The sequence below is a fragment of the Vicugna pacos genome, chromosome 10 (genome assembly GCF_048564905.1).
Source record: "Vicugna pacos chromosome 10, VicPac4, whole genome shotgun sequence".
Lineage (NCBI taxonomy): Eukaryota > Metazoa > Chordata > Mammalia > Artiodactyla > Camelidae > Vicugna > Vicugna pacos.
The window spans coordinates 40285113-40309667 of record NC_132996.1 but is presented as its reverse complement, the minus strand read 5'-3'; the positions used below and the strand labels follow the sequence as shown (position 1 = coordinate 40309667).

The window sequence follows — 24555 nt, the reverse complement described above, 5'->3', positions numbered from 1 at the left end:
TAATTAGTACAGACATTAGGTAAACTGTGAAATTTCAGACAGGGTTCTGTTAGTTTTACTCCTGGGAGATTTTCCAGCCAGAAACTGAAATGGAAATCTATGGGGCGCCCTCTTGTGGAAAGACCTATCACTGCAGGGCCACCCCAGCTACCTTTGCAGGTAAGAGGCCCTGAAGGAGACAGCGCCATGCACTGCCCACTTCATGGAGTTTACATTCTAGTGGAGGCAGGTGCGGAAAGGAACGAGCAGCTAAATGGGCAAGATCCTTTCAGATAGTTAAAGAACATACAATAGGATTAGGCGCTCCTGAGCATATAGGAGAAAACTCCTAATTCAAAAAGATATATGCACCCCAATGTTCACAGCAGCATTATTTACAGTAGCCAAGACATAAAAGCAACCTAAATTCCATCAACAGATCACTGGAAAAGAAAATGTGGTGTATTTTTACAGTGGAATATTACTCAGTCATAAAAAGGAATGAAATAATGCCATTTACAGCAACATGGATGGACCTAGAAATTATCAAAGTGAAGTAAGTCAGACAGAGAAAGACAAATACCATATGATATCACTTATATGTGGAATCTTAAAAAAATGAGACAAATGAACTTATTTACAAAACAGAAACAGACTTACAGACACAGAAAACAAACTTATGGTACCAAACGGGAAAAGGGAGGGAGCGATAAATTAGGAGTTTGGGATTAGCAGCTATAACCTACTACACATAAAATAGATAAACAACAAGGTCCTACTGTGCAGTGCAAGGAACTATATTCAGTATCTTATAATACCCTATAATGAAAAAGAATATATATACATATAACTGAATCACTATGTTGTACACCCGAAACTAACACAACATTGTAAATCAAATATATTTCAATTTTTTAAAACTTTGATGAGTTATCAAAACTCAATTCCCTGAAAAAACAGGGTGGAGGAGATAGAGCATGCCTGGGGTGGAGGGTGGTCAGGATAGGAGTACAAGTTGTACGTTCAGGGAAAACTGGCTAGGAGAGGGGATGTGTCAAGAAGTTACCAACCATGTGGAGATAAGGGGCCAGTATCCTAGGCAGTGCAAAGGTCCTGAGGCAGAAAATAAGCTCTAAGTGTCTGAGCACAGAACGCAGGTGACACAGAAGAAAGAGAAGTACTCCAGGAAATGAGGGTAGAGGAGCAGGAACCTCTGGGAACACCGCCTCCTGCAGGTGGGAAAACGGGGTTTGTTGTAGACTTTCAGAATGTGGGATTCTCACCCCTGCACCCATCCCCACGACACACACACCAGGGCCTTCGGCAAATCAAGCCAGCTCTGACTCAGACTGTCTACTTCTCTCATCTCCACAGCCACCCCCAGCCCATTATCCTCCTCTCCTACAGCAGCTTCCTAATGGAGCTCCTTGCCCCTGAAAGGCATTCTCTTCTCAGCAGAAAAGTGATCTTTGTAATGTAAATGGATAGCATGTCTTCCTTGCTTAGAACTCTTTGATGACGGTGCACTTAGAATTAACCCAACTCTTAGGCAGTCCTTCTCCCTCTCTCTGCTCCAGCCATAGTAGAAGCTAACCTCTTTTCTGCCTCAGGGCCTATGCACTTGCAGTTCCCTGCACCAGAAATGTTCTTCCCCTGGTTCTTGTCGAGTCTGGCTCCTTTTCATCCTCCAGCTTAAACATCTCCCCACATAACTCCAGATCCCATCCCCTATTGATTTCCTTCATGGTACCCTTCACAGCCTGTAACTATTTTATTTAGTCATTGTTTTCTTGCTTTTTGACTTTTTCCATGTTGGGTTTTGCCATCCATGAGGGCAGAGACCACAAAACTTTCACCCTCCGCTGACTCCTCCATTGCCTGGCAGAGCTCCTGGCATTCGAAGTATATTTCTGGAATGAACAAACGAGCTCCTGCAGATGGGAGCCAGTGTGGATCTTAGGGATGATTTAGCCCAGCAGCTTTCAAATTCTATATTTAGCATAGAACCTCCTTCCAAATGGAATCTTAAACAGAACCTCAGAGCTGAGACACAGCAGATGTGTGCCCTGCCCTTCTGGTTCTGTCCTAGTGCCACCAAGAGCCCCGACTGAGCTGAGGATGCCATGGGCTCTTGAGAAACCCCCCAGGTGGCTGAGTTATCAGGAACTGCCCCTCAGCTTAGCATTTCTCTGGCTGATGCCTCTCCTATGATCCTTAGAATGGAAGGAGGCTGGAACATGGCATTTTGAATTGTCACAAGCAATTTAGGAAGTGGTTAGAGGTAAATGTTTTGGAGGAAATCTTCACACGGAAACATATCTGAGAACCTAATGGTTCACTCCTGGGGTGTGTGTGAGCTCTTTGGCTTTTACTTCAAAGCACGGCAAGTGATTGTGGGCTCAGGCACACTGGGAGAATTCCTGGAAGCTCTGTATACCCAGAGGACCACCCCCTTCTGACACTAGGCAGCACAGCCCAGTAGGCCCAAATGAAGGATGAGACAGCAGAGGCCTGGTTCTCAGAGCAGCTGGGTGCCCCGGAAGGGGCCTAGTTGTGTTGAACATCTTTTATGCCCCACTTCACATCTCCTAGGCTCACCTTTTCAACCTTGGCCATTGCTGTGGCAACCAGCAGTAAAACAGCTATCCGGAACATCTCTTGCTTTCTGATGGCGACTTATTAGCTGTGTGATCTTGGGCAAGTTGCTTACCCTCTCTATATCTCACATTCATCATGTGGAAAAAGGGGCTGATAAGAGTACTTGCTTTATATGGGTATAGTAAAGATTATATGAGTCACTAAACGTGAAGTGCTTGTAACAATGCCTGACACAGAGTAAGTACTACCGAGAAAAGAGACATTGCTATTATTATTATTAGTATTATTACTCCGTCTAGGACTGGATGCTAGAGGAGGGAGACCAGGCTTCCTAGCTCCGGGTCTGCTAAATTGGAGCCTGACTTGCCGAGGATGGGAGTTGACTGCAGCCCTCGGACCTATGGGTGGGAATGAGGTGGAGAGGACAGGAGCTACCACTTCTGGAAGGTGCGAAATGTCAGTTCTGATAACACCTCAAGAGAAGATGCTCTTGCTCTCTAATTTTTAGAGGTGATGAAACCAAGGCTTAGAGAGCTTGCGAGAGTTGCCCGAGGTCCCATGGCCAGGAGTGGCCGACCAAGTCTCCAGCCAGGCCCTGTGAACCTGGGCCTGGTCCCGTGGCCACCATGGGAGGCTGCAGAGGCATAGAAGGAAAGGAAGAGTCACTGTTGGCTGCTGATGGGTAGTGTCCAGAGGTGGCAGAGAGGTGCCTCCCAGCCCCCTAGACCTGCCCACAAACACCCAGGGGATCAGCAGTCAGGGCTGAGAGGAAGGTAGGTCCTGAACACTGCCTCCCTGATGTACAGCCAGGGGGCTGGGCTCTGGGGGAGGTGGGCAGGGGATAGGAGATGTTGGAAAGTGTGACAGACCAGGAGTCAGGAGCTGGATTTCAGTCCTGGCTCCCTGCGCAAATCCCAGGACCTAAAACAGGGCCCACCAGGCAATGGGTGTTCGATCAGTATTTGTTGAATAAATGGATGAATGAACCAATGAATGAATGATGCGGTCCCTGGTCTCAGGGGTTTTCCAACCTGGAGGACAGGCTCATAAATGTCACTATAGAGCAGCATGTGTCAAACCTTGGGGCAACACACACAGGGGCTACAGGATTCAGCGAGGAGATTGTCCCTGTGAGCCAGGGTATATTCCAAAAGGGGAATTTGATTGATTCTGTGGGATAAAGGGGATTCCAGCAGCAGAGAAGAGGGCCGAGCACCGAGCGCTAGGAAGCCTGCACACACGGAGGCTTGGAGGCAGGAACTGTTTGGCCTTTGAAAGTCACGTGAGAAGGCGGTTTGATACAAGTATCCTTATGTTCTGTTCAGTATTCTGCTCCAGCAAGCCCTTCCCCTGCATGCTCCCAACATGACTCCAAACAGGACAGTTCTCTGTAAATTGGGCATGAGCCCAACTCCCCAACACTGGTTTTCTAAAGTCCAGCCCCATACAAGGAGCTGGTTTAGCACAGAGAACTGGAGGCCCCAGGGGTCTCCTCCATCTAGCAGCCCCTCCCTCAGGGAGCTGTAGGCCCAGGCTGAACCCAGGCCCAGGCCCCGCCTCTGCCGTCCTCCCGGGTTGGCTGCCCAGACCATCACCATGGGGTTCACGCACACCCCACCGCCCCACCCTGGCCAATCCCAGCAGGTACCTCGCCCTGTCCCGCCCTGGCCAAACACTGCAGAGGAAAGCTACAGAAAACCAGACTGGCAGGCCTCACCCCGGTGGCAGCCAGGCCTTAAGGAATTCGGGGAGGGGAGGGTGACACGGAAGTCACTAGGGCTCCCTGAAGCCAGAAAAACACGAAAAGGAGCTGTTCTCTCTGGGACCTAAGAGACCATGAGACCAAACGGCCCAGTGAGAGCTAAGAGAATTACACCAGCTATTACAACCCTTTACATCTTTATAGGGCTCTGCAGTTTACAGCCCACGTTTACACGAGGTGTCGGCTCTAACAGAGACACAGCAACAGTTGGAAGAGCGGGGTCCCACCCACTGCCGGCCCCAAAGACTCCTGGGGACAGACCTGGGCTGAGCGGCTTCAGACCCTGCTGGACGTGGGGACTTGGCTTTCAGGACCAAGCTTCAGAGGCCTTGTGGAAGTGTGGGGAGGGAATGGGATAATAAAGACGGTGGTGAGGAAGGTGAACACGTTGTTGATAATCACAGGGCTTTTACCCCGTACTGTGGACTCCCTTGCCTTTGAGTACCTCGCAACAACCCTACAGGTGGGCATCAATCACCACGTCACAAGAGGAAACTGAGAGTCCGTGAGGTTATGCAACTTAACTGTTAGCCAAGTTATGTTAGTAATCTTGGTAGATCCAGGCTCTGAGACTGGGAATGACATTCCGGAGGTTGATTTCACAGACACTCCCCTACACTGCCAGGAATAGCTGTGCTCACTGCCATCCCTGAATAACCAGCCGGAAATAACATGGGTCCCCTCACTATCCTACTTTAAATTAGACCTCTTCCCAAACTTCATGGACGTGAGCCCCCTGCTGGCCAGTCAAGGAAGACATGAGCCCCACAATAGTCATTGACTGCCACCTAGTGGCGCCATGTGGAATGTCACATTTCTTTTCTATCTCCTCTTCATCTGATGTGTTATTTCAATAACCAGAAGCCAAAATGTTAAAAAAAAAAAAATTGCCCTTGGCTTCTCCCTGCTTCGGCATCCCTAAGAAGAAGTGCAGAAAGATGTTATTCCAATTTTATGAATGATGAAAAGAAGATCCAAGGGAATTAAGTAGCTTCTTGAAGGTCACACAATGAGGACTGTATAGAAGTTAAGTTAGGTCACAGTAACTCAAAGTGTGACCTTGAGTTAAGACATTTTATTATTTGTTTTTGGTGGGCACCAAAAACTCCCTCTGTGACAAAAACTATTCTTTCTTGGGTTTATTTAATAAAAAGTCCCTCCTTTACCCATTTATCTCCCATGCTCACTCTACCGTATTTCAAAATTTGGTATTTGACTGAACCTGCTTCTGGGCTGTCTTTTCTAATCTACCGGTCAGTTTGTCCATCTCTAGGTCTGTACCATATAGTCCTAACTATGAGAGCTTTATAATAGAGTGCAGGTCCTTTCTCCCCTTCTTTTTTGGGATCGTACTATCTATTCTTGATGTTTCTTTTTAAATTTAAAACTCAGTTTATCAATGCTTCATATAATTCTATTGAGATTTTTATTGGAGTTGCATTGAGTATATAATAGGGAAATTGGAGAGAATTCATATCTTTATAATGTTAAATTTTCTTATCCATGAACATGTGCTATCCCTTCATTTACTAAGGTAATCTTTAACGTCATTCAAAAAAATTTTTTAAGTTTCTACATATAGGGTTGTATACATTTTCTGTTAGATTTATTCCTAATTGCATTTTTGAGATTATAAATGGTTCTTTTTTTAAATTATGTTTTTAATATTTTTCTATTAATATAGAAAATGTAATCATCTTATAATTTAAAAACTTCTATATTCATTTCTATACTCATTTTATAACCATAAATATTAATATAACTACATTATATCTCTTTTGATTAGTGTTTACCTAGTGAATCTTTTTCCATTCCTTTACTTTTAATCTTCTTGTATCCCTAGGTTTTAAGTTAATATTTCATAAATAGCATATGGTTGGATCTCCATAGACTGCATTCATTGGGAGGCAGTGAAGAAGTATAGGGGGGGGCACTGCTGTTTACTCAGGACAGAAGATCCCAAGACAAAATAGATTAAGCTCTCACCAGAGTAAATATCCAACCACCATACAAGGAACTAAACTATATAGAGGGGCACCACCCATAGAGGAGTCAGAAGAGGACAGAGCAAGATGACCATAGAAAGCATGCCAGGCAGCCACTACTGGGAGCTGTGCTGTACCCAGTGATCAGGCTGAGGCTGGAAACACACACACCATAAATATACACACAGTGAGTTCCGGCTCTGGGTGCCCAGAAGCAAGAGAGTTGTGCAGATTACAGCTGCCCTTCTGAAAAGAGCCACTATCAGGAATAGACACCGAGCAGAATACACATAGCTAATGAGTACTGGGCCCAAGGGCCAGGTTTGCCAGAGCATGAAGACAGCAGAGAGGTAGTACTTGTGGCTGACAGCCAGCAGGATGCTCAGGTCCAGAGTGCGGGAGAAGAAGGTGGCATGGATGACAGTGTGAGGCACTAGGAAAGCAACTTGCATCCCAGACTTCCTGGTTAAAGAAGATCAGCACACAGGAAAGGAGGAGGCTGTCAGTGGAGGACAGGGATGGAGAAGCTCACTCCACTTGTCACTCAGCCATAGAAGGCAATGAGCTAAGTCAACAAAATCCAGGTTCCCGAAAATCCAGGACCCTGAAAACCATCAGAACAGGTCCTTGTTGCACACCTCCCCCCCGGATTCAAGGAAAAACCCTCAGAAGAACTCCCCTGGGGCCAGCGTGGTCAGGCAGGGTGGAGGGGTTGGGCCCACAGTCAGGGATCTTCTAGTTGTTCCTGGACATCCCTTAGAACAAAAAATGTGTGGAAATACACCAGAATCTTCTTGTCACTGTCTTCACAAAGTATGTAGAGGTATTTACAAATATTGGACTTACTAACATCCTTTGTTCATAAACCCCTGGTCCCAATAAGTGTCCTCAGCCCAACTCCAGGGAACTGTTCCTTCAGCTGTCAGCAGGACTACTGGGACCTACTCTTCCCAGCCCATTTCCCTTTCCGTTGTCCCCACACTTTTGCTACCAAAGGACCAGATACCCGCTGCTCGGTTTCCCTCCTGGGGCCTGGATGCACACCCCGGAGCTGATGGCCAATTCAAGGAAGCGTCTGACACTAGTACTCCAGCTCTAACACCAGCAGACGCTCTCCGGAGACCTTCGAAGCCCTGCGCCTCCTGCTTCTCCCATGCTCCTCATACATCTCCGAGGCCCCAGGCTAAGCTGTTAGGAAAAGAACCGGGGCCTTACAGAGGGCCGACAAACTGTTGGTGATGGGAAGGCCTGGGGTTGTGGGCATGGATAAGCAAGACATACAGAACCAGGGACAGAAAGAAGAAAAGCAGAATTAGAGCCATGTGGAGATAGACACAAAGACAGCTGAAAACCCAGAGTCAGAGACAGGCAGAGAAGAGACAGGCAGACAGAGGCACAGAGCAAACCCATCCAGTGGGCCACGTGTAGGCAGAAAGCCATCACCTTGATCGTGAAGCAAGAGGCTCCACTAGAGTCAGTCCAAGCAGCAATTTGGCTGCTATGGTCTTTCAGAATTGAGCAGCCAGTAGGGCCTGGTCCTGTGCCTCCAGCGGTCACAGCCTCAGACAGTGCCCCAACATATCCTTGAAAACACACTGCCTTTTCTGAAAATGTGAGAATATCAGTGCAGTTCCAGCCCCAGCAAGATCACCCAATGGTGAAGGAGTCAAAGGGAGGGCTCTGTGGTGGAAGGGGCAGTGCCAGCACCAGGGAGGAGCCTAGAGTTACATTCCCTGCTCTCTGTCTGATGGGTATGTGACATAGACATGGCAAGTGCCCTCCCTGACTCTCAGTTTTCCCAAATGTAATGTGGTCACTAAGGTCCTCTCCTCCTAGGACATCTGGCATCCATGAGCTTTCGAGAGACACTGATGGAATGAAAGAAACAAACAGGGGTCAGCACAATGCTGGGAGCTTTAGGAAAGAAAGGAACACCAAGGTATAGTGGACACATGCCTTTCACAGCTAACAGGGTGCTTACACTGAATTGAATACGATCATATCAAATAGGAAAAGTCAACCAGAGCAGCATGCAGCCCAAGCCAAGATATCCACATATCCCCAGAATGCAACTTTAACAGGCACTGGGATTTTTGTCTGTGATGTTCACTCCTTCTCCCCAGTGCCTACAACAGTGCCTGGCACAAAATAGCCATTCAATAAATATGTGTGAATAAATTTATGTGATGCTTAGAAGAAAAAGAAATTCCAACTAGGAAAACTAGAACACTGGTTGTCACAACTTTCCACCCCTAGAGTTCCCCCAGGCCATGTTCCCTGACAGCAGATCTGAATGGCAGACAGATGGGAGGACACGGAATGAAGGATAAAGAAAGGAGCTGGCTCTCCCCACTGGCCGCAGGCTTCTCTGACCACACAGCTCCTAGGAGTCCTAGAACTCCTGTCTCCATGATCCTCTGACTTTCTAAAGAACCCAGCCCTTGTCTGAGCAAGAAGAGTTTGAGCTAAAAGACAAAGGAATCAAAAGAAAATTCAGTAAGTCTTTATCTTCCTTCTTTTCATACCAGCAGAAAGTCAGCTCAGAGCTGCCTTGAAGCAGGAGGTCCTTCCTGGAGCCCCTGACCCTGCAGCGAACTTCTGGTTCTCTGGTGGGAAAGCCCTGGAGCAGTTGCTGCCTTTTCTGGTGTCATCGAGAGACTGAGAAGTCGTGTGATTTCCTGTGCGAGGACCACGCTTGCTCTCACGAGGGATTCTCTAACCTCCAGCTCTCCCCAGCTTGCCTCCTTCTCTGATGCCTTGACTGTTCTTCCCTCCATCCAGCCAGTTCAGCTAACCTTGATCCAGTCCCCCAACTCCACATGGCTGGGTCACCATAGATTGACTGTCATTCTGATTACGCAGCCAGAGTCTTCCATCCCTGGTCAAGAAGAGACAAGAGACTGGTGAGGCCCACTCTTCAAAGGGCATTTTATAGAAAGGATTTTGCAACCAGAAAATTTCCTGTCCCCACTTCCAACTTCAGTGTCATCTGCTTCTTCTTTACTGGACTCCCCTGTGATTCTCTGTCACTGTGATCTGCTCCCCCATTCCCTCAACACATTGCCTCCCAAATCCAAATCATACAGTAATTGGGAGACTAAATCAACGACAGGGGAGTTCTACTTTCCACAGGGGCTGGGCTTCTTAAACGGTGGGGCAATTTTAAAGTGGAATTTAACCTTTCAAATAGTCTTGGTCTTCATTTTGTTTTGCTTGTATACTGGCAGAGGTCTCTCACAGTTAAGCTCTGAAAGTTCTCTGCCCAGAATGACTTCCCCACTCTCACATCTCTGGGTCATCTATTCAATCATTAATTCAGGCATTCTTGCAGACACAAATGCAAGCACTTAAAAAAATATTTGCCGAGTATAGGTCAGGCACTATCTCAGGCCCTGGGACTCAAAGACATGTTGATTATTCTCAAAGAGCTCATAGTGCAATGGGAGAGAAATATGTCTTCAGATGCTTAAAGTACTATGTGATAAATGCTTTGATATGGACATTTTTGTAGCTGCATGAACAAAGGACAGAGCCAAATTCAACTAGTTTTAGCAAAAATGGGACATTATTGGTTCAGATAACTGGGTGTCCAGACATAGTAGATAACGTCGCTCCAGACATAGTAGGATCCAGAGTTCCAATGACATCATCAAGATATCCCCCTTTTCTGATTTCACTGCATCTGCTTGGCTTTCAGTGGTTAGTAATAACTGCAAGGACTGGCATGAGAAGAGGCCCAGACACAGGGATGAGCCACCCGCTTCCAAAATATCTATCTGTGCAGCTCATGTAGTAAAATCAGCCACACACACACACACACACATCCTCCCTGCAACACATACTCCCCAACAAAGCTGTCCTTTACAGGGATTTTCTAAATGACGCTGCCCTGCATTCTCAATTCTAATGGAAAGAATACGTAACACAGAATTTGGGGCCATGGAGAGGCACCTAGATTGATGAGTATATCACAGTGATGAAAAGGGAGCCTCTGGGAACCACTGAGGACCTGATGGATGACAGTCATCCTGGGATCAAGTTTGGCCTCAGGGAGATCCCCATTTGAGGTTTCCTCTCTCTTTGGTGCAAAACAAGTCCAAGGGAAGGGGAAGGTACAAGAAGGAGAGAAGCCTCCACAGGTGCCAGAGATTTTCATTTTAGATTCATCACAAGTGGAAAGCACCTCATTTTACAGATGAGGAACTAAGACAAAACAGGTTCCACAATTAATTATCAAACTGGAAATATACAACATATTACAAAATGGCATAAATAGCTGAATACTTGGTCTGCATATACCGAAGTATTTATGCAGTTGTTTCTACGCAGAAGTATGACTAGAGATTAGATTTTCCTCTATATTCTCTATGTTCTCCTCCCGGCAGCCTGAAAGACTTTTCTGAAGCACAGAGCTGAACAGGTTACTTCCTGGCTTAAGTTCCTTGAATGGATCTCCTTTGCTCTCAGAAGGAGTTTCATATTTCCTCTTATGGCCACAACAACCCCTGCATGATCTCTCAGGGATGGAAGATAGACTTTTAGAACAATCCACAGGTGGGATGTCTAACAGGAGTGCCCTATGAAAAGTTGGGGCCTCAAAAGACTAAACCTTTAGTGTATTTCTCACTAGTGAGAAATAAAACCACCAAGAAATTGATCAAGCTTAGATCTGGGTGATGAGAAATTTTCTCTTGAGAATTTGTAGCCATGAGACACATTGTGGTGCAAATTCGCACAAGCTATGGTCTCCCTAAAACATCAAATGACAGGTGGGGTTTCTGGGGACATCCTGATAGAGGAGAGCCATGCTGGGAATTTCCCCCAGTCAATTAGCAAAAGAAGGTACAAGTCTTCTCTGGAGGAACTCAATTATAATTCAGACCTCCAAGAATTCCCACAAATAAAGTCCCAAGGAAAGTGAGCAGGCAATAGTCAAAAATTACAAATACATATAGAAACAAGGCACCATATGAATGTGACAGAAGAAATAAGAGACGGTAAAATCAGACATACGTAGACTTCAGCGTTGGAATTATCAGATGGAGAATTATAATACTGCTATAGTGAACAGGGTTAGACATAAAAGAGAGAATTGACAATGTGAGCCAGCATCAGAAGCAAGACAAAAAATGGCAAAGCAAATTTAAAAACAAAATCTCAAGTCCAACTTCTAGAGATTAATAACATGAAAATTGAATTTAACGTTCAGTGGCTGGATTAAACAGAAGATTAGACACAATGGAAAAGAGACTAGTAACCTGGAAGATACATCTGTAGAAATTACCCAGAAAGCTGCCTAGAAGACAAAAAGATAGAAAATAAGAAAGAGACATTAAGCGATACAGAGACTAGAAACTCTAATACATGTCGAATGAGACTTCCAGAGAAATAATAATAAGAAAATGATCATAAGAGCTAACAAGTATGTAGTACTGACAATATATCCCTGTCACAACAAACCAATAAGTAGGTAATAATGTCATCCCCATTTTATAGATGAGGAAATTGAAACGTTGAGAAGTTACAACTGTCTAAGGTCACTTAGAGATGTCAAGTAGCCTGGCTCCAGAATTTGTGTTCTTAACCACAACACAGTATTTGAAGGGAAAGAGCAGAAAATTGTTCAGAAATGTGAAATGACAGCAATCTTGAAATCCAGGAAACACCACAAACCCCAAGCATGATATAAAAAGAAAGCCACTAGACACATTTTGGAGAAAGGAAAGCCCCAGAGAAAAAGGAAATCTCTTAGAAAGAAAAAAGGCAGATCACTGCAAGTGAATGGCAACTTGACTGATGACCAATCTCACAGCAGTAAGCGGCAGCTAAAGATAATGGATGTTCAACGTGCTGGGGGACAGTAACGGTCACCCTATACAATTCCAGCCTGGAAGAACCACCTCTAGAAAATGAGGGTGGACAATGACATTTGCAGACAGAGACAAATTAGAGCCCTTACCACCCCTAGACTCTCATGAAAGGAACTTCTAAAGAGCATATTTCAAGGAATAGAAGATGTGAGATGTGAAATGGGAGAACAGAGTCAAAATAACGTACTGGAGCACAGTAGGTTGGGAAGAAGAAGAGAGAAGCTAAGGCTTTCTAAGGTCTTGGTGTTGTTTGTGAGGAAGGCAGACTTCTGAGGAGAGTTGTACAGTTTGTACACTGCACCAAAGTACAAGGCAGAGGAGGGGAATGGGGGCTGAAATACCATCTGCTGGTTAACCCTAGTGTCCAGGTGCAGGGCTGTGACGACATAGCTACCATACTGCGGGTGGCCCTTAGACTTGACACAAATCTGTAAAATTGCTACAGTAGTTGCCTGGAAAATAGGGTGTAAAACTTTCAGAAGAGTTGAGCACACACACAGAAAAAAACCATCTTCTGAAACACCAGTGACATTCTGGGCAGTACCAAAGAACTTCCTCTTCTGCTCCCATCTTTTGAGAAATCTTTTAAGAACAGGAAGATTTAGAGATCTGTTCCTGGTAAGCTGATGATCTTAATGACCCTTCCCTCAATTTTCACAGGGTTGCAGGAGCACCTCTCACCACTGTAGGTCTGTGTGAAGAGTCCTGTGAGCAGCTTCCCTTGTGGGGCAAAGTTGTGCTTGGGAGCGCCAAGCACAAGGGCGTGCCGCTTTCCTCATGCACTCTTTGACACACAGTACCCAGCTTTCGGATATTTGAAAATCCAGAGGTGAAAAGATCTTGATAGAAATTCAATTACCCTTTCTCATCAGTATGAGAGTAGGTTTTAGCATTTTTTTCCTCATGTTTAAGAAACATGGATTTTCTAGGAACTGAGTTGGTCATTTTCTGATTAGGTTGTTAGGGTTCTTTCTTAGTAATGTGTAGGAGATTAGATACAGATATAGATATTTTTTGTCCAAGATATGCATTATAAATATTTTTCCCAGTTTGTTATTTGACTTGTTTATGGTGGTCTTTTCCATGCAGAAAAGGTTTAATTTTTAATTCTTTTTAATCAGTATTTTTATTTATGGCTTCTGAGTTTTGTGTCATGCTTAGGAAGATCTTCCCCAGTCTAGGATTATAAAATAATTTTCCCACATTTTCATCTAATTCTGTATGCTTTCCTTATTTAAATATGCAATTCATTTGAAAGTTAACACTGTGTAAGATGTGAGGTATGATTCCTACGAAATTTTACCCTTGATGGCTTCCCAGTTGCCCAATAATGTTTATTAACTTATTATTTTTAAGATTTTATCTCTGCCCCCTCTCATTTGGAATGGCCCCTCTATCACATGCTAGATTCCATACGCATTTAAGTTTGATTCCTGAGACTTTCTGCCTTGCTCCATCAATCTCTCTGCCTGTTTTGTTTTGTTTTGTTGTGTTTTTTTAAGTTACCACCTCACTGTTGTATTCACTGAGGGTTTAGAATACATTCTAATATCTGGGAAGGCTGAGCAGTCCTTATTGCTTTTTTTTTTTTTCCAGAAGTAGTTGAGCTTTCATTTTATTATATTTTCTAACTTTTCCTATATAGGAAAGCTATTGTTTTCTGCAGAGTAATTTCGTACCTAGCTACTTTTCTGAGCTACCTGCCTTTGTGGTTGTTTCTCAAGTTGATTCTCTGGGCTTTTCCAGGTATTCTATCACACCATTCTCCCTCAAACCCACACATTCAATTTTCCAGCCTTACTATCCACTAGAACCATGCATGTCAAGATAGGCTGTGACTCCTCATTGTATATCCCAAGGTCAATCCTTAGTCTTCATCTTATTCAATCTTTACAGTAAAATTGACACTATTGCTCACTCCCACCTTCTAGAACGAGACTTTCAGTGCCATCTCTGGGATACTATGCTTTCCTCGTTTACTCTTTCTTCAGTAGCTATTTCTTGCTAATGTGTTGGCTGAGTCCTCCTCTTCTTCCAGGTCTCTGGAGGTTGGAGGCCCTAAAGCTGAGTCTCAAAGCTTTTCTCCATGAACACTCACTCCCAGGGTGAGCTCACCCAGCTCCTTTGGAACATAAGGGGCATGGCCTTGTGTTTTATTTATCATCACATCTTCTGACACAGTACAGGCACACAGTAGTGCTGGGTAAATGAATAAATGAGTGAATACATTTTCCTGATTGTCTTAAATGCTTCATAAGTTTTCAAAGCAAATGACAAGTAACTCACTTTGGTGGCAGCGTGGGCACATGAAAAAATTCATAGGAGCTAAGACTGAAAATATTGGTTGGCTCTAGGTGATCTGAAAATAATCTAGCTAACAGATTTCATGCTGTAGAGGGAGAAAGGTGACAGAGAGTGTGTGTGGTATGCTAAACTCCTTATCCTTTATAAAGGAACTCAATATACCCTGCTGTTGATACTGAAGAATCAAAAATTAAAATGTAGTTTTTTTATTATATAAAGTTATGACATTAACTTCTAAAAGAATTGAGAATGGAAACTGAAAACATTGTTTGCTAATGGGGAAAGAGATTAGGAGAGACTTTACATTTTACTTTATACACCTCGGTGTCATCTGAAATAAAGTTAATGTGCATACATTACTTCCATGATTAAATTTGAAAAGATCAAGTGAGACAGGCCATGCAGGGCCTTAAATGCCAAGCAAACTATTCTTTAGCTATGAAAGCTCACATTGCTTGCTGGGTTTGCTTCCTGCACAGGCTCATGGAGAGCAGTGAAAGGCTCAAGGACAAACATTCCTCGCAAGGAGGGGGACTGGATGGGGTAGGATGAGGACAGAATGAGATAAGTGATCGGAGTCAGGGCACTTGCAAAACATCTCATGAGGTTTCTTGTCTCACCCATCTCCAGGATCTCATTTGCTAGCACCCTTAGCGCAGGAAATCACAGGCGCTGTACAGTATCTTGATAAGCCTCACTCAGTCACCAGGCTTCTCTCTTGCTCTGCCCATCCACAAGGTAAAAAGGCATTCTCTGCTATTTATCAATCCCAGTGAAGCTCTTTCTTGTCTACTCACCACCTCCAGCAAGAAGAATGGTGCTAAGGTAAGAGTCTGTTCAAGAACTCTCTTCGATCAAAGGCAGATTTGTTTCCTCCCCATTAGTGCACAGGCTCATGACTTCACCAGGTAGGGCGTGCAGGGAGCAGGGGCACCCAACAGCAAGAGTCGGGAGACATGAAGCTCCCTCATGGAGGTTTTAGGTGCTGGTAGCTTGGACTATGGGAGAGCCAAACGGAGTCAACCAGGTTCTTTTTGCAGCTGTTCTACCTCCCTATATGCTTCTTTTCCCTCCAAACATTCAAATCTACAACTATGGAGAGAAATATATTGCTAATTTTAATTTAGGGAGCAAGATGGCATGCTGCTATTGCATTCCAAAGCTAAATTGTTGTTAACCTCAGGTTTCACAGATTTGTTTGCTATTCAGCGTGTTTTGTTTTGTTGGTTTGCGGGGGGTGGGGGAGGGAGGTTGTGTTTGTTCTGGGTTTTTGTTTTTTTGTTTGTTTGTTTTTGGTATCCTTATATTTGGCATTGTCCCAGCAGAAAATACAGGACATAACCTAATGGGGTAACTGAGAAGAGTTTAATGAAGGGACTGATTATAAAGGTGTGGGCAGAGCTTAGGGAAATCTACAACGGACGCTGAAGCCCCCAAAGACAAATCGTAACAGAGAGTTGTTACCGTTGCTGGGCTTGAAGAGGAAAAGGAGGGAGCAGTTACCAGAACTCAGGGAGGGTTGTGGCTGTAGCTGCAGTTGTGTCTGTGGCTGAAGAAAAGGGCCACCAGACAGAGGCTCTGTCCTCACCGCCACTGCCAACTCACAGTCTGGCAGGGAGAGAGCCAGGGAGCTAAAAGCCCCACATCACTCTCTTCCTGCCCTCCAGCCTCCTGTCAGTGTCTCCCTCACACTGAACGCAAGTAGGAACCAGAGGGAGAGGGAGCACAGAGACCAGTGAGGCACAGGACACACAGAAGGGTAGAGAAGACAGAAATGAGCCCTGATGGCAAATAAGAGAAAACCTACCTCTTCTTACAGCCGCCTCACTGTTGGTGTGTCCTGGGACTTTCTCTGTCTCAGTGCGACTGGATCAGTTTCTCATTGTGTCACCTCAGTCTGTGTCTTTGATTGCCTGTTTGTGTGTCTGCATCTACCTAGTGTCACTTCTTCAGCATTATCTCTCATTATCACCATAAATGCCTTGAGAATGGAGTATAGTCGTTGCTTTTTAAGGATGGGGTACACAGGTATTTGTATTCTGAGTTTGTGATTTGGGCTTCTCTAGAAATACATTATAAAAGTTACTTAAACTGTGGCCACCACACAGAGCTAGGCACTGGGGACCCACCAATGGATGAAAAAAGCACTTCCTGTCCTCATAAAGCTGATACACTGGGCCATTTCCAGCCCTGGAGGCCTGGCTGTACTCACACTTGTCATAGCAAGAGGTCACCTTCCCTTCGTGCCCCTAAATCATGATGTCCTTTCTCCCTGGTGGGTGCACCCTTCTTAGTCACTAAGACTGCCCACAGGTCATGCCTGAGGCTTCCGACTTCCTGGCCCTAAGAGGAAACCTCAGTTCCAGGCAGAAGGAACACTGAGCTCAGAGTCCCCCCCACGTAACCGGTCCAGACTTTTCTCCCCCTGCCTCCTGTGGCCTGGCAGGTTGAGTGGAGGTGACATTCCTCCATTCAGTAGAGGGTCTGTATGCAGTAGAGACGATCCAGGCAACTGAGTCAAAGAGAACTGGGTTTGAATCCAAGTTCCAGGACTCCAGGGCTGTGTAGACAACAGTAAGTATCTTCATATCTGGGGGCCTCCGGTTCCCTCCTCTGTAACATGGAGACAGTAATTCCCACGTAGCAGGTGCTCACATCTTGTCTGTGTTCCCAGGGTCACCAGTGGAGGGTTTCTGAGCTTGGATCCAACCACCCCAGCCTGGGGGTCCGAACTCACATCAATGAATGTAAGTGGCCAGGCCCTTCCTGAAACTCTGGACATGGTGACCAGGACCCTGCTCTCACTGATGGTGGTCATTGCCGCGGGAGGACTAGCAGGAAACGCGACCGTGCTGTGGCTCCTGGGCTTCCGCCTGCGCAGGAACGCCTTCTCCGTCTACATCTTCAACCTGGCGGGAGCCGACTTCCTCTTACTGGGCTGCCAGATTATAACTTCCCTCAGGTTCATCAACGCCTTCCACTCCATCTCACTCTTCTACAACTTCTTCATCCCTGTGATGAACTTTGCCTACATCCAGGGCCTGAGCTTGCTCAGCGCCATTAGCACCGAGCGCTGCCTGTCCGTCCTGTGCCCCATCTGGTACCGCTGCCGCCGCCCCAAAAGCTTGTCTGTTATTGTGTGTGCCCTGCTCTGGGCCCTGTCCCTGCTTCTGAGCATCCTGGAAGGGATGTACTGTCACTTCCCGTTGGAGGATTTTCACCCTGATTTGTGTAAAGTGTTTGATTTCGTCATTGCCGGGTGGTTGATCTTCATATTTGCGCTTCTTTCTGGGTCCAGCCTGGCCCTGGTCGTCAGGATCCTCTGTAAATCCCAGCAGATGCAGCTGACCAGGCTGTATGTGACCATCCTGCTCACCACGCTGGTCTTCCTCCTCTGCGGTCTCCCCTTTGGTATCTACTGGTTCCACGTATATTGGATCATTCATGGTCCGTTAACATTCTCCTATTCTCACCATCTGATGGTTGGCCTGTCCTGTGTCAACAGCTGTGCCAACCCCATCATCTATTTCTTCGTTGGCTCCTTTAGGCAGCGGCAGCAGAAGAGGCGGGGATGGCAGACACTCAAGGTGGTTCTCCAGAAGGCTTTGGAGGATGTATCAGAAGTGGATGCAAGTGAAGGAAGCTTTCCTCAGGAAACCCAAGAGATGTCGGGCAGCAGTCTGATGTCCTGATTCAGAGTCTCTGCTTTGATCAGATATATGTGGCTCTAGGGGGGAGGGTATAGCTCAAGTGGTAGAGCACATGCTTGGCATGCATGAGGTCCTGGGTTCTATTCCCAGTACCTCCTCTGAAAATAAATAAGTAAACCTCATTACCCCCCCCCCAAAAAACAACAACAAGATATACGTGTCTCTGAGAGCCAACTTTCTCTGTATTGGTGTGGGAAGGTTTCTTAACTTCTCTCGGCCTCTGAGCCCCTGGTCTTAAAACGGTTAAAGTAATAATTTGGCTAGTGAGGATGGAGACAGTGCCTGTTACACAAACACTGAGTGTAGTGTCTCAAGGACTGTCTTTTCCAGGGGCCTTCTCCCTATTCCCATGGGAGCTTCACCAACTCTGGGGTCCAGGACTGTTTCCACTTTTGAAGAATTCCACCTTCAGCAGAAGCTGAAAGCAGTGCAGGAAAGATCTGAATTTCTTTGGTCACTGCGCTTGGTAGGAACTAAAAGAACATTACATTTTGACAAGTTTCTGTGGTCATTTTTTTTTACAATCTGTCTCCAAACAATTAAAAGAGTTAAAGTTCACCCTAGCCCCAAAGAGCAGTCTTGTTTGATTTCAGCAGGGCTTAGGATATCTTCCTAGCTCAATAAATATTTTTTGAATAAATAACTTAATGAGTGAATGAGATGAATTTTTAAGTCAATCTGTACTAAATTGCCATTTACAGATTTGAGTCACCATCTATAAGTTTGCTGCTTTCACCATTTTCAACTTTTGCAAGCATAAAGTTAAGGTTTATAACCTGATAAATCAACATCAAAGAGTATTTAAGGTTTGATGTGGGTTGTCTTTCTGTGGTTTCCTCTCACATGCCCTCCAATAGAATCCCATGTGCAGTCCTCCTCATTCTCACCCCTTTGCCTTTGCCCTGATTCTCCCCGCCTCGGGGCTCACTGATCCTTCATGCAGGTTTCCAGTGGGTTTTATTAGACTCTGTTCTCTGGGGACAGGATGTATGTCAGATTTACCTTTTATTCCAAAGAGCTCACAACATTGATTTTAGTAATCTAATTACACAAAAATGTTACCTGTTCTATAAAAGTAATATACTAAGCTTAAATGTTGCCTCTTAATAATTTTAATATTTTTAAATGGAGGTGTAATTAAGAGAGAGAGTTCACAGATCATTAGTGTACACAGTTCATTGAGTTTTGGCAGCAAATACACCCATGTGACTCAAACTCCAATCAAGAGATAAGACATTTTCATCACCTCTGAAAGTTCCCTCATGTCCCTCCAAGTCATTCCTCCTGCCCCAGAGGCAACTATTATTTCTATTTCTGTCACCAAAGATTACTTTTGCCTGAACTTTGACTTCATGTATTTAGATTCACACGATGTACTTTTTTGTTCCCACCTTCTTTCACTCAGCATAATATTTGGAGGATTTACTTGTGCCACTGCACTGCATATACCAGCAGTTTCTCCCTTTTATATAGCTAAATACTATTTCATCAGATGGGCGTCTACAGCTTGTTTTCATAGTGATAGATATATGTGTAGTATTCCACTTTTGGCTATTGTGAATAAAGCTGCTGTGACCATTCTTACTCATGTCTTTCTTGGAACATATGTTTTCATTTCTCTTGGATTAAAAAAACCTGAATTGAAATTGCTGGGTCACAGGGAGATGTACACTTGGCTCTATGAGAAATTGCTAAACTCTCTTCTAAAGTGGTGGTGCCAGTTCCCATTCCCACCAGCCATATATGAAAGCTCCAGGGGCGCTCCCTGCTCCCCAACAAACATGGTACTGCCAGTCTTTTGAATTTTAGTCATTCTGATGGGTGTGAAGTGGTATCTCGCTATGTTTTGATTTTCATTTTCCAAATGACTTACGAAATTGAGTATCTTTTCATGTGCTCACTGGCTACTTGTTTTTCTTTAACGTGTCTGTTTACATTTTGCCCATTTTCATTATTTATCTGCAAGAGTTAAAAAAAAAGCAAAAAAATACCATATGATATCACTTATATGTGGAATCTTAAAAAAAAATACAAACGAATTTATTTACAAAACAGAAACAGACTAAAGACATAGAAAACAAACTTATGGTTACCAGGGTGGGAAGGGGGTGGGAATGGATAAATTGGGAGTTCTAGATTTGCAGATACTAACTAATATACATAAAATAGATAAACAATAAGGTTCTACTGTATAGCACCGGGAACTATATTCAGTTTCTTGTAGTAACCTATGATGAAAAATATGAAAACCAATATACGTATGTTCCTATGTGACTGACGTATTGTGCTGTGCACCAGAAATTGACACAGCGTTGTAAACTGACTATACTTCAATAAAAAAAAGACAAGAGTTTTTATATGCTGAATACGAGTCCTTTGTTAGTTATGTGCATTATAAATATTTATCCTGTTGGTGGTTTTTCTATTCATTTTTTAATAACTTTTATACTTTAAAGCACTTTTAGATTTATAGAAAAATTATGCAGAAATTACTGAGGGTTCCCATGTACTCCCACTCCTCCCCACAATTTCTCCTATTACTAACATTTTCCACTAATGTGGCACATTTATTCAAATTGATGAACCACTATTGATACATCATTATAAACTGAATTCCCTAGTTTACATCAGGGTTCAGTCTTTGTATTGTATAGTTCAGTGGGTTTGACAAATGCAGGATATCGTGCACCTACCATTACAATATCTCACAGAATATTTTCTCTGTCCCCAAATTAACTGAATTCCTATAGTCTTTTTTTTTGTTTTTTTTGTTTGTTTGTTTTTTGTTTTTGTTTGTTTGTTTTTGTATTTATCCTGCTTGGTGGATTGGTGTTCTCTGAGCTACTTAGACCTGTGGTTTGGTGCCTGTCAATTATGTGGAAAATTCTTGGCCATTGTTACTTCAAATACTTCTGTTCCTTTCTCTCTTTTATCCTCTTTCTGATATTCACATTACACATATGTTACATCAGTTGCAATCATCCCACAGCTCTTGAACATTCTGTTCTGTTTTTTTTTTCACTCTATTTTCTCTTTGCTTTACAGTTTGGGAAGTTCCTATTAACATATTTTGAGGCTCACTGATTCTCTCAAAGGCTCTGTCTAGTCTACTGATGGCCTATCAAAGGCACTCCTCATTTTTGTTGCAATATTTCATTCTAGCATTCCCTCTTTCTTAGAGTTTCCATCTTTCTGCTTATATTGTCCATCTGCTCTTGCATGCTGTTCACCTTTTCCATTAGACTCCTTGGCATATTAATCACAGTAATTTTAAATTTCCAGTCTGATAATTCCAAATATCTCAGCCATATTCTAAATTCTTATATAGGGAATCTTATATGGGGAATAAATTGATCTTGTTGTTTATACTGATAAGTTAAAAATTGGAAATATACATTTACAATTCAAATCTATAACCACAACTAATAACAGAATTTAGAAGAAAAATTGAAACAAATTGTTGCTTCTGGAGAATAGGATTCAGGAAGACTTTCACCATTTATTTGAAACACTTCTATGTCAAATTGTAAATCTGCACACATTACTACTATAATCAAGAATTGGGTGGGATGGGCCATGGAGAACCTCGAATGACAGGTAAGGAGGGTGTGCTTTATTCTTAGCATTGCTGCCCAAGGACGCAGTTGGCAGCAAAAGACGCTACAAAAACAATCCCTTGCAGGGACCAGCACCCAATGGGGTGGGGAGGGACAGAGATTGAGAGATAGGAAAAGAGTTGGACCAAATGTTGAGAAACATCTCGTGAGGAGTCATGACTCAGAGAACTCCACGCTCTCATTTACCAGCAGGTCCCTGTACAGGAAATCACAGGGACTGTGCAGTATCTTGATAAGCCTCGCTCAGGCACCAGACTTCACCCCTGCTCCTGCTGGTACCTCTCCAAGGCAGACATGTGTCCTCTAGTGACTGTCAATCCCAGGAAGCTCTTCCCTTCAGCACAGGTCAGCCTGTCACCTCCAGCAAGAAGAATGGAGGAAACGTACACTTATCAAGTATTTATTTCCAAAGCCCCTGTTGGGTTTTTCCTGTTAGTGCACATTCACATAACTCCACCTAGGGGAGGAGTATTCAGGGAACCATAGGGGCTCCAGCAGAAAAAGACAGGAAAAAAGACAAAAGTCCCCTCCTGGCAACTTTGGGTGCTGGCAGCCTCAACTGTGGGAGCTCTAAATTGGGAAAACAACACTGTATTCCCTTATTGGGTCCTCTCCCTGTTCTCTCCTCCATCCCAACCATTTAAATTTGCTGTCATAGTGAGGAATTTGCTGCTTCCCTTAATTTAGAGAGTAGGATAGGAAACATGTATGCTTCTCAAAGCTAAACTGCTGTTACCAGATTTCACTGATTTCCTTGTTTTTCTAAAGTTTTCCCCTTTGTGTGTCTGGCAGTGTCCTAGCATAAAAGAAATGGCCCAAAGAGATGGAATGATTGAAGAGACTTTAACTAAAGAACAATTTATGAAGATGTGCAGGTTAAGGGAAAGTTTGAAAGGAATGGTGAAACCTCCAAAGGCAACCAATTGGAAGAAGCTTTTGCTAACCCTAGGCTGAGGGACAAAGGGAAGGATCAGTTACCAGAACTCAGAGAGGCTGAAGTTGTAACCATAGGTGTAGCTGTGGCTCTAGTGGGCCACCAAACAGGGACGATGTCCTTAAGTAGAGTAACACTGCCATTGCCAACCCACAGCCTAGCAGGGAGAGAGCCAGGAGGTAGATTAAAAACCCCTTATTGCTCACAGGCTCTCCAATTTCTTGTCAGTGTTGTCCTTTGACTGAAGTCAACAAGGATCCGTAAAAAAAGGAGCCCACTGATCAGGTACAGCGATGTATCCTAACTCAGGAGTGAAAATCAGGGTAGACAAGGACGAAAAGAAGACCTTGAGGGCCAGTGGGGAATATCCATCACCCTCTTACACCCACCACACAAGCTGCATTCCCTGGGACTTTCTCTGTCTCAGTGTGCAATCTTCAACTGAACCTCCTCAGGGTTCTGTTTTGTTTTTGTCTCTTTGCATCTTCTTTCTTTAGTGTAATTTTAATGGAACAATCTCACTACCAACAAACATACCTTGGAAAACGATTGTATTAAGAAAAGAGGAAACATGTTCTGATAGGTTTTTTTTTTTGTTTAAGTAAACTTCTGCCCTAGAATGGTCTAATAAATGGTGGCTTGACAGTTTTAGACATGAGGGCTCCTTCCAGTTTGTTGCTCCTCCATCCCTAGAGAGGTTCTCTCATCTCAATAGTCCTCAGTGGCCTCAATCCTTCTTGTCACATCAGCATTCCAGGCTGGCAAGAGAGGCAAAATGACAGAAGTTCTTCCCTATAAGTAACTGCATTACATTTAAAGAATTAACCTCTCCCATCAAAAGACAGAGATTGGCATAATCAATTGATTATGGCAATAATCTACTTTAAATATATAGACACATGCAGATTAAAAGTAAATGAATGGAGAAAAATATACCATGTTGACACCAATTTTAAAAAGCAGGAGTAGCTATATTAATTTCAGACCAAGCAGACTTCAAAGCAAGGAAAGTTTCAGGGAAAAAGAAGGGCATTACATAATTATAAAGGGGCGAATTATCCAAGAAGATAGAGCAATTCGTAATGTCTATCTATACGCCTGAAAACAGCATCAAACTACGCAAAAGCTATCCTCCTAGCTCTGCCTTGGGGGTGGATCATGTATGATATTCAGGAGCTTTCTTCAAGAAAAGAGAAAAGATGTGAAAGTCCCTCATGGCACCTTTTGGGAGGTGTCACTCACAACTGTTTATTTATGCATGAATTCAACACACATTATTTAAACCTACTTGATAAAGCACTATGCTATTTCTATATAGAGTAAACGCCTTTCAAACAAATCTCTGGTTAGTAGACCTATCTGTATTGATTGATGTCCAGTAACCGCTGAGCCCTCAGGACCATTTACTAATTATCTAGTACATCTGGACATTACAGCACTGAGTCATCTGCTTCGCAAGAACCAATTGCGCTTGTTTCCAGTCCTGCTTGTGCCAGTTGGACTTGTTTATGTAATTACCTAATTTATCAAAATATAATGTAAATCAATGAAGATGGAAAGAGAATTGTGGTTTCAATGAAAATTAATGTGAATGCTTAAAAGGGCAATAAAAGCTAGTCTCAATATTATTTTAATTTAATTAGGTATGAGCCTGACTATACAAGATTGAAAAAAATGCAGTAATACTGAAAAACATCATCAAGCAGAATGCTATACACATGCTATTAAGATCTCTCCTCTGATAAATCCAAACTACAAACCATAGACAGTGCTGAATGGATGTGCTTTCTGCAAGA

At 43.8% G+C, this 24555-nt stretch overlaps 1 protein-coding gene and 1 long non-coding RNA gene across 2 annotated transcripts in view; one reads left to right on the top strand and one right to left on the bottom strand.

Moving 5' to 3' along the window:
• The window catches only part of LOC116282052 (uncharacterized), a 58603-nt gene that overhangs the window by 4966 nt on the left and 29082 nt on the right, over window positions 1-24555 (bottom strand). The gene's annotated exons all lie outside the window — the stretch shown is intronic.
• MRGPRX2 (MAS related GPR family member X2) lies at window positions 15230-18800 on the top strand. Its single transcript, XM_031681108.2, has 2 exons — window positions 15230-15323; window positions 17173-18800. Exons 1-2 carry the CDS (start codon window positions 15313-15315, stop codon window positions 18188-18190), a joined length of 1029 nt encoding a protein of 342 aa, XP_031536968.2. The 5' UTR covers window positions 15230-15312; the 3' UTR covers window positions 18191-18800.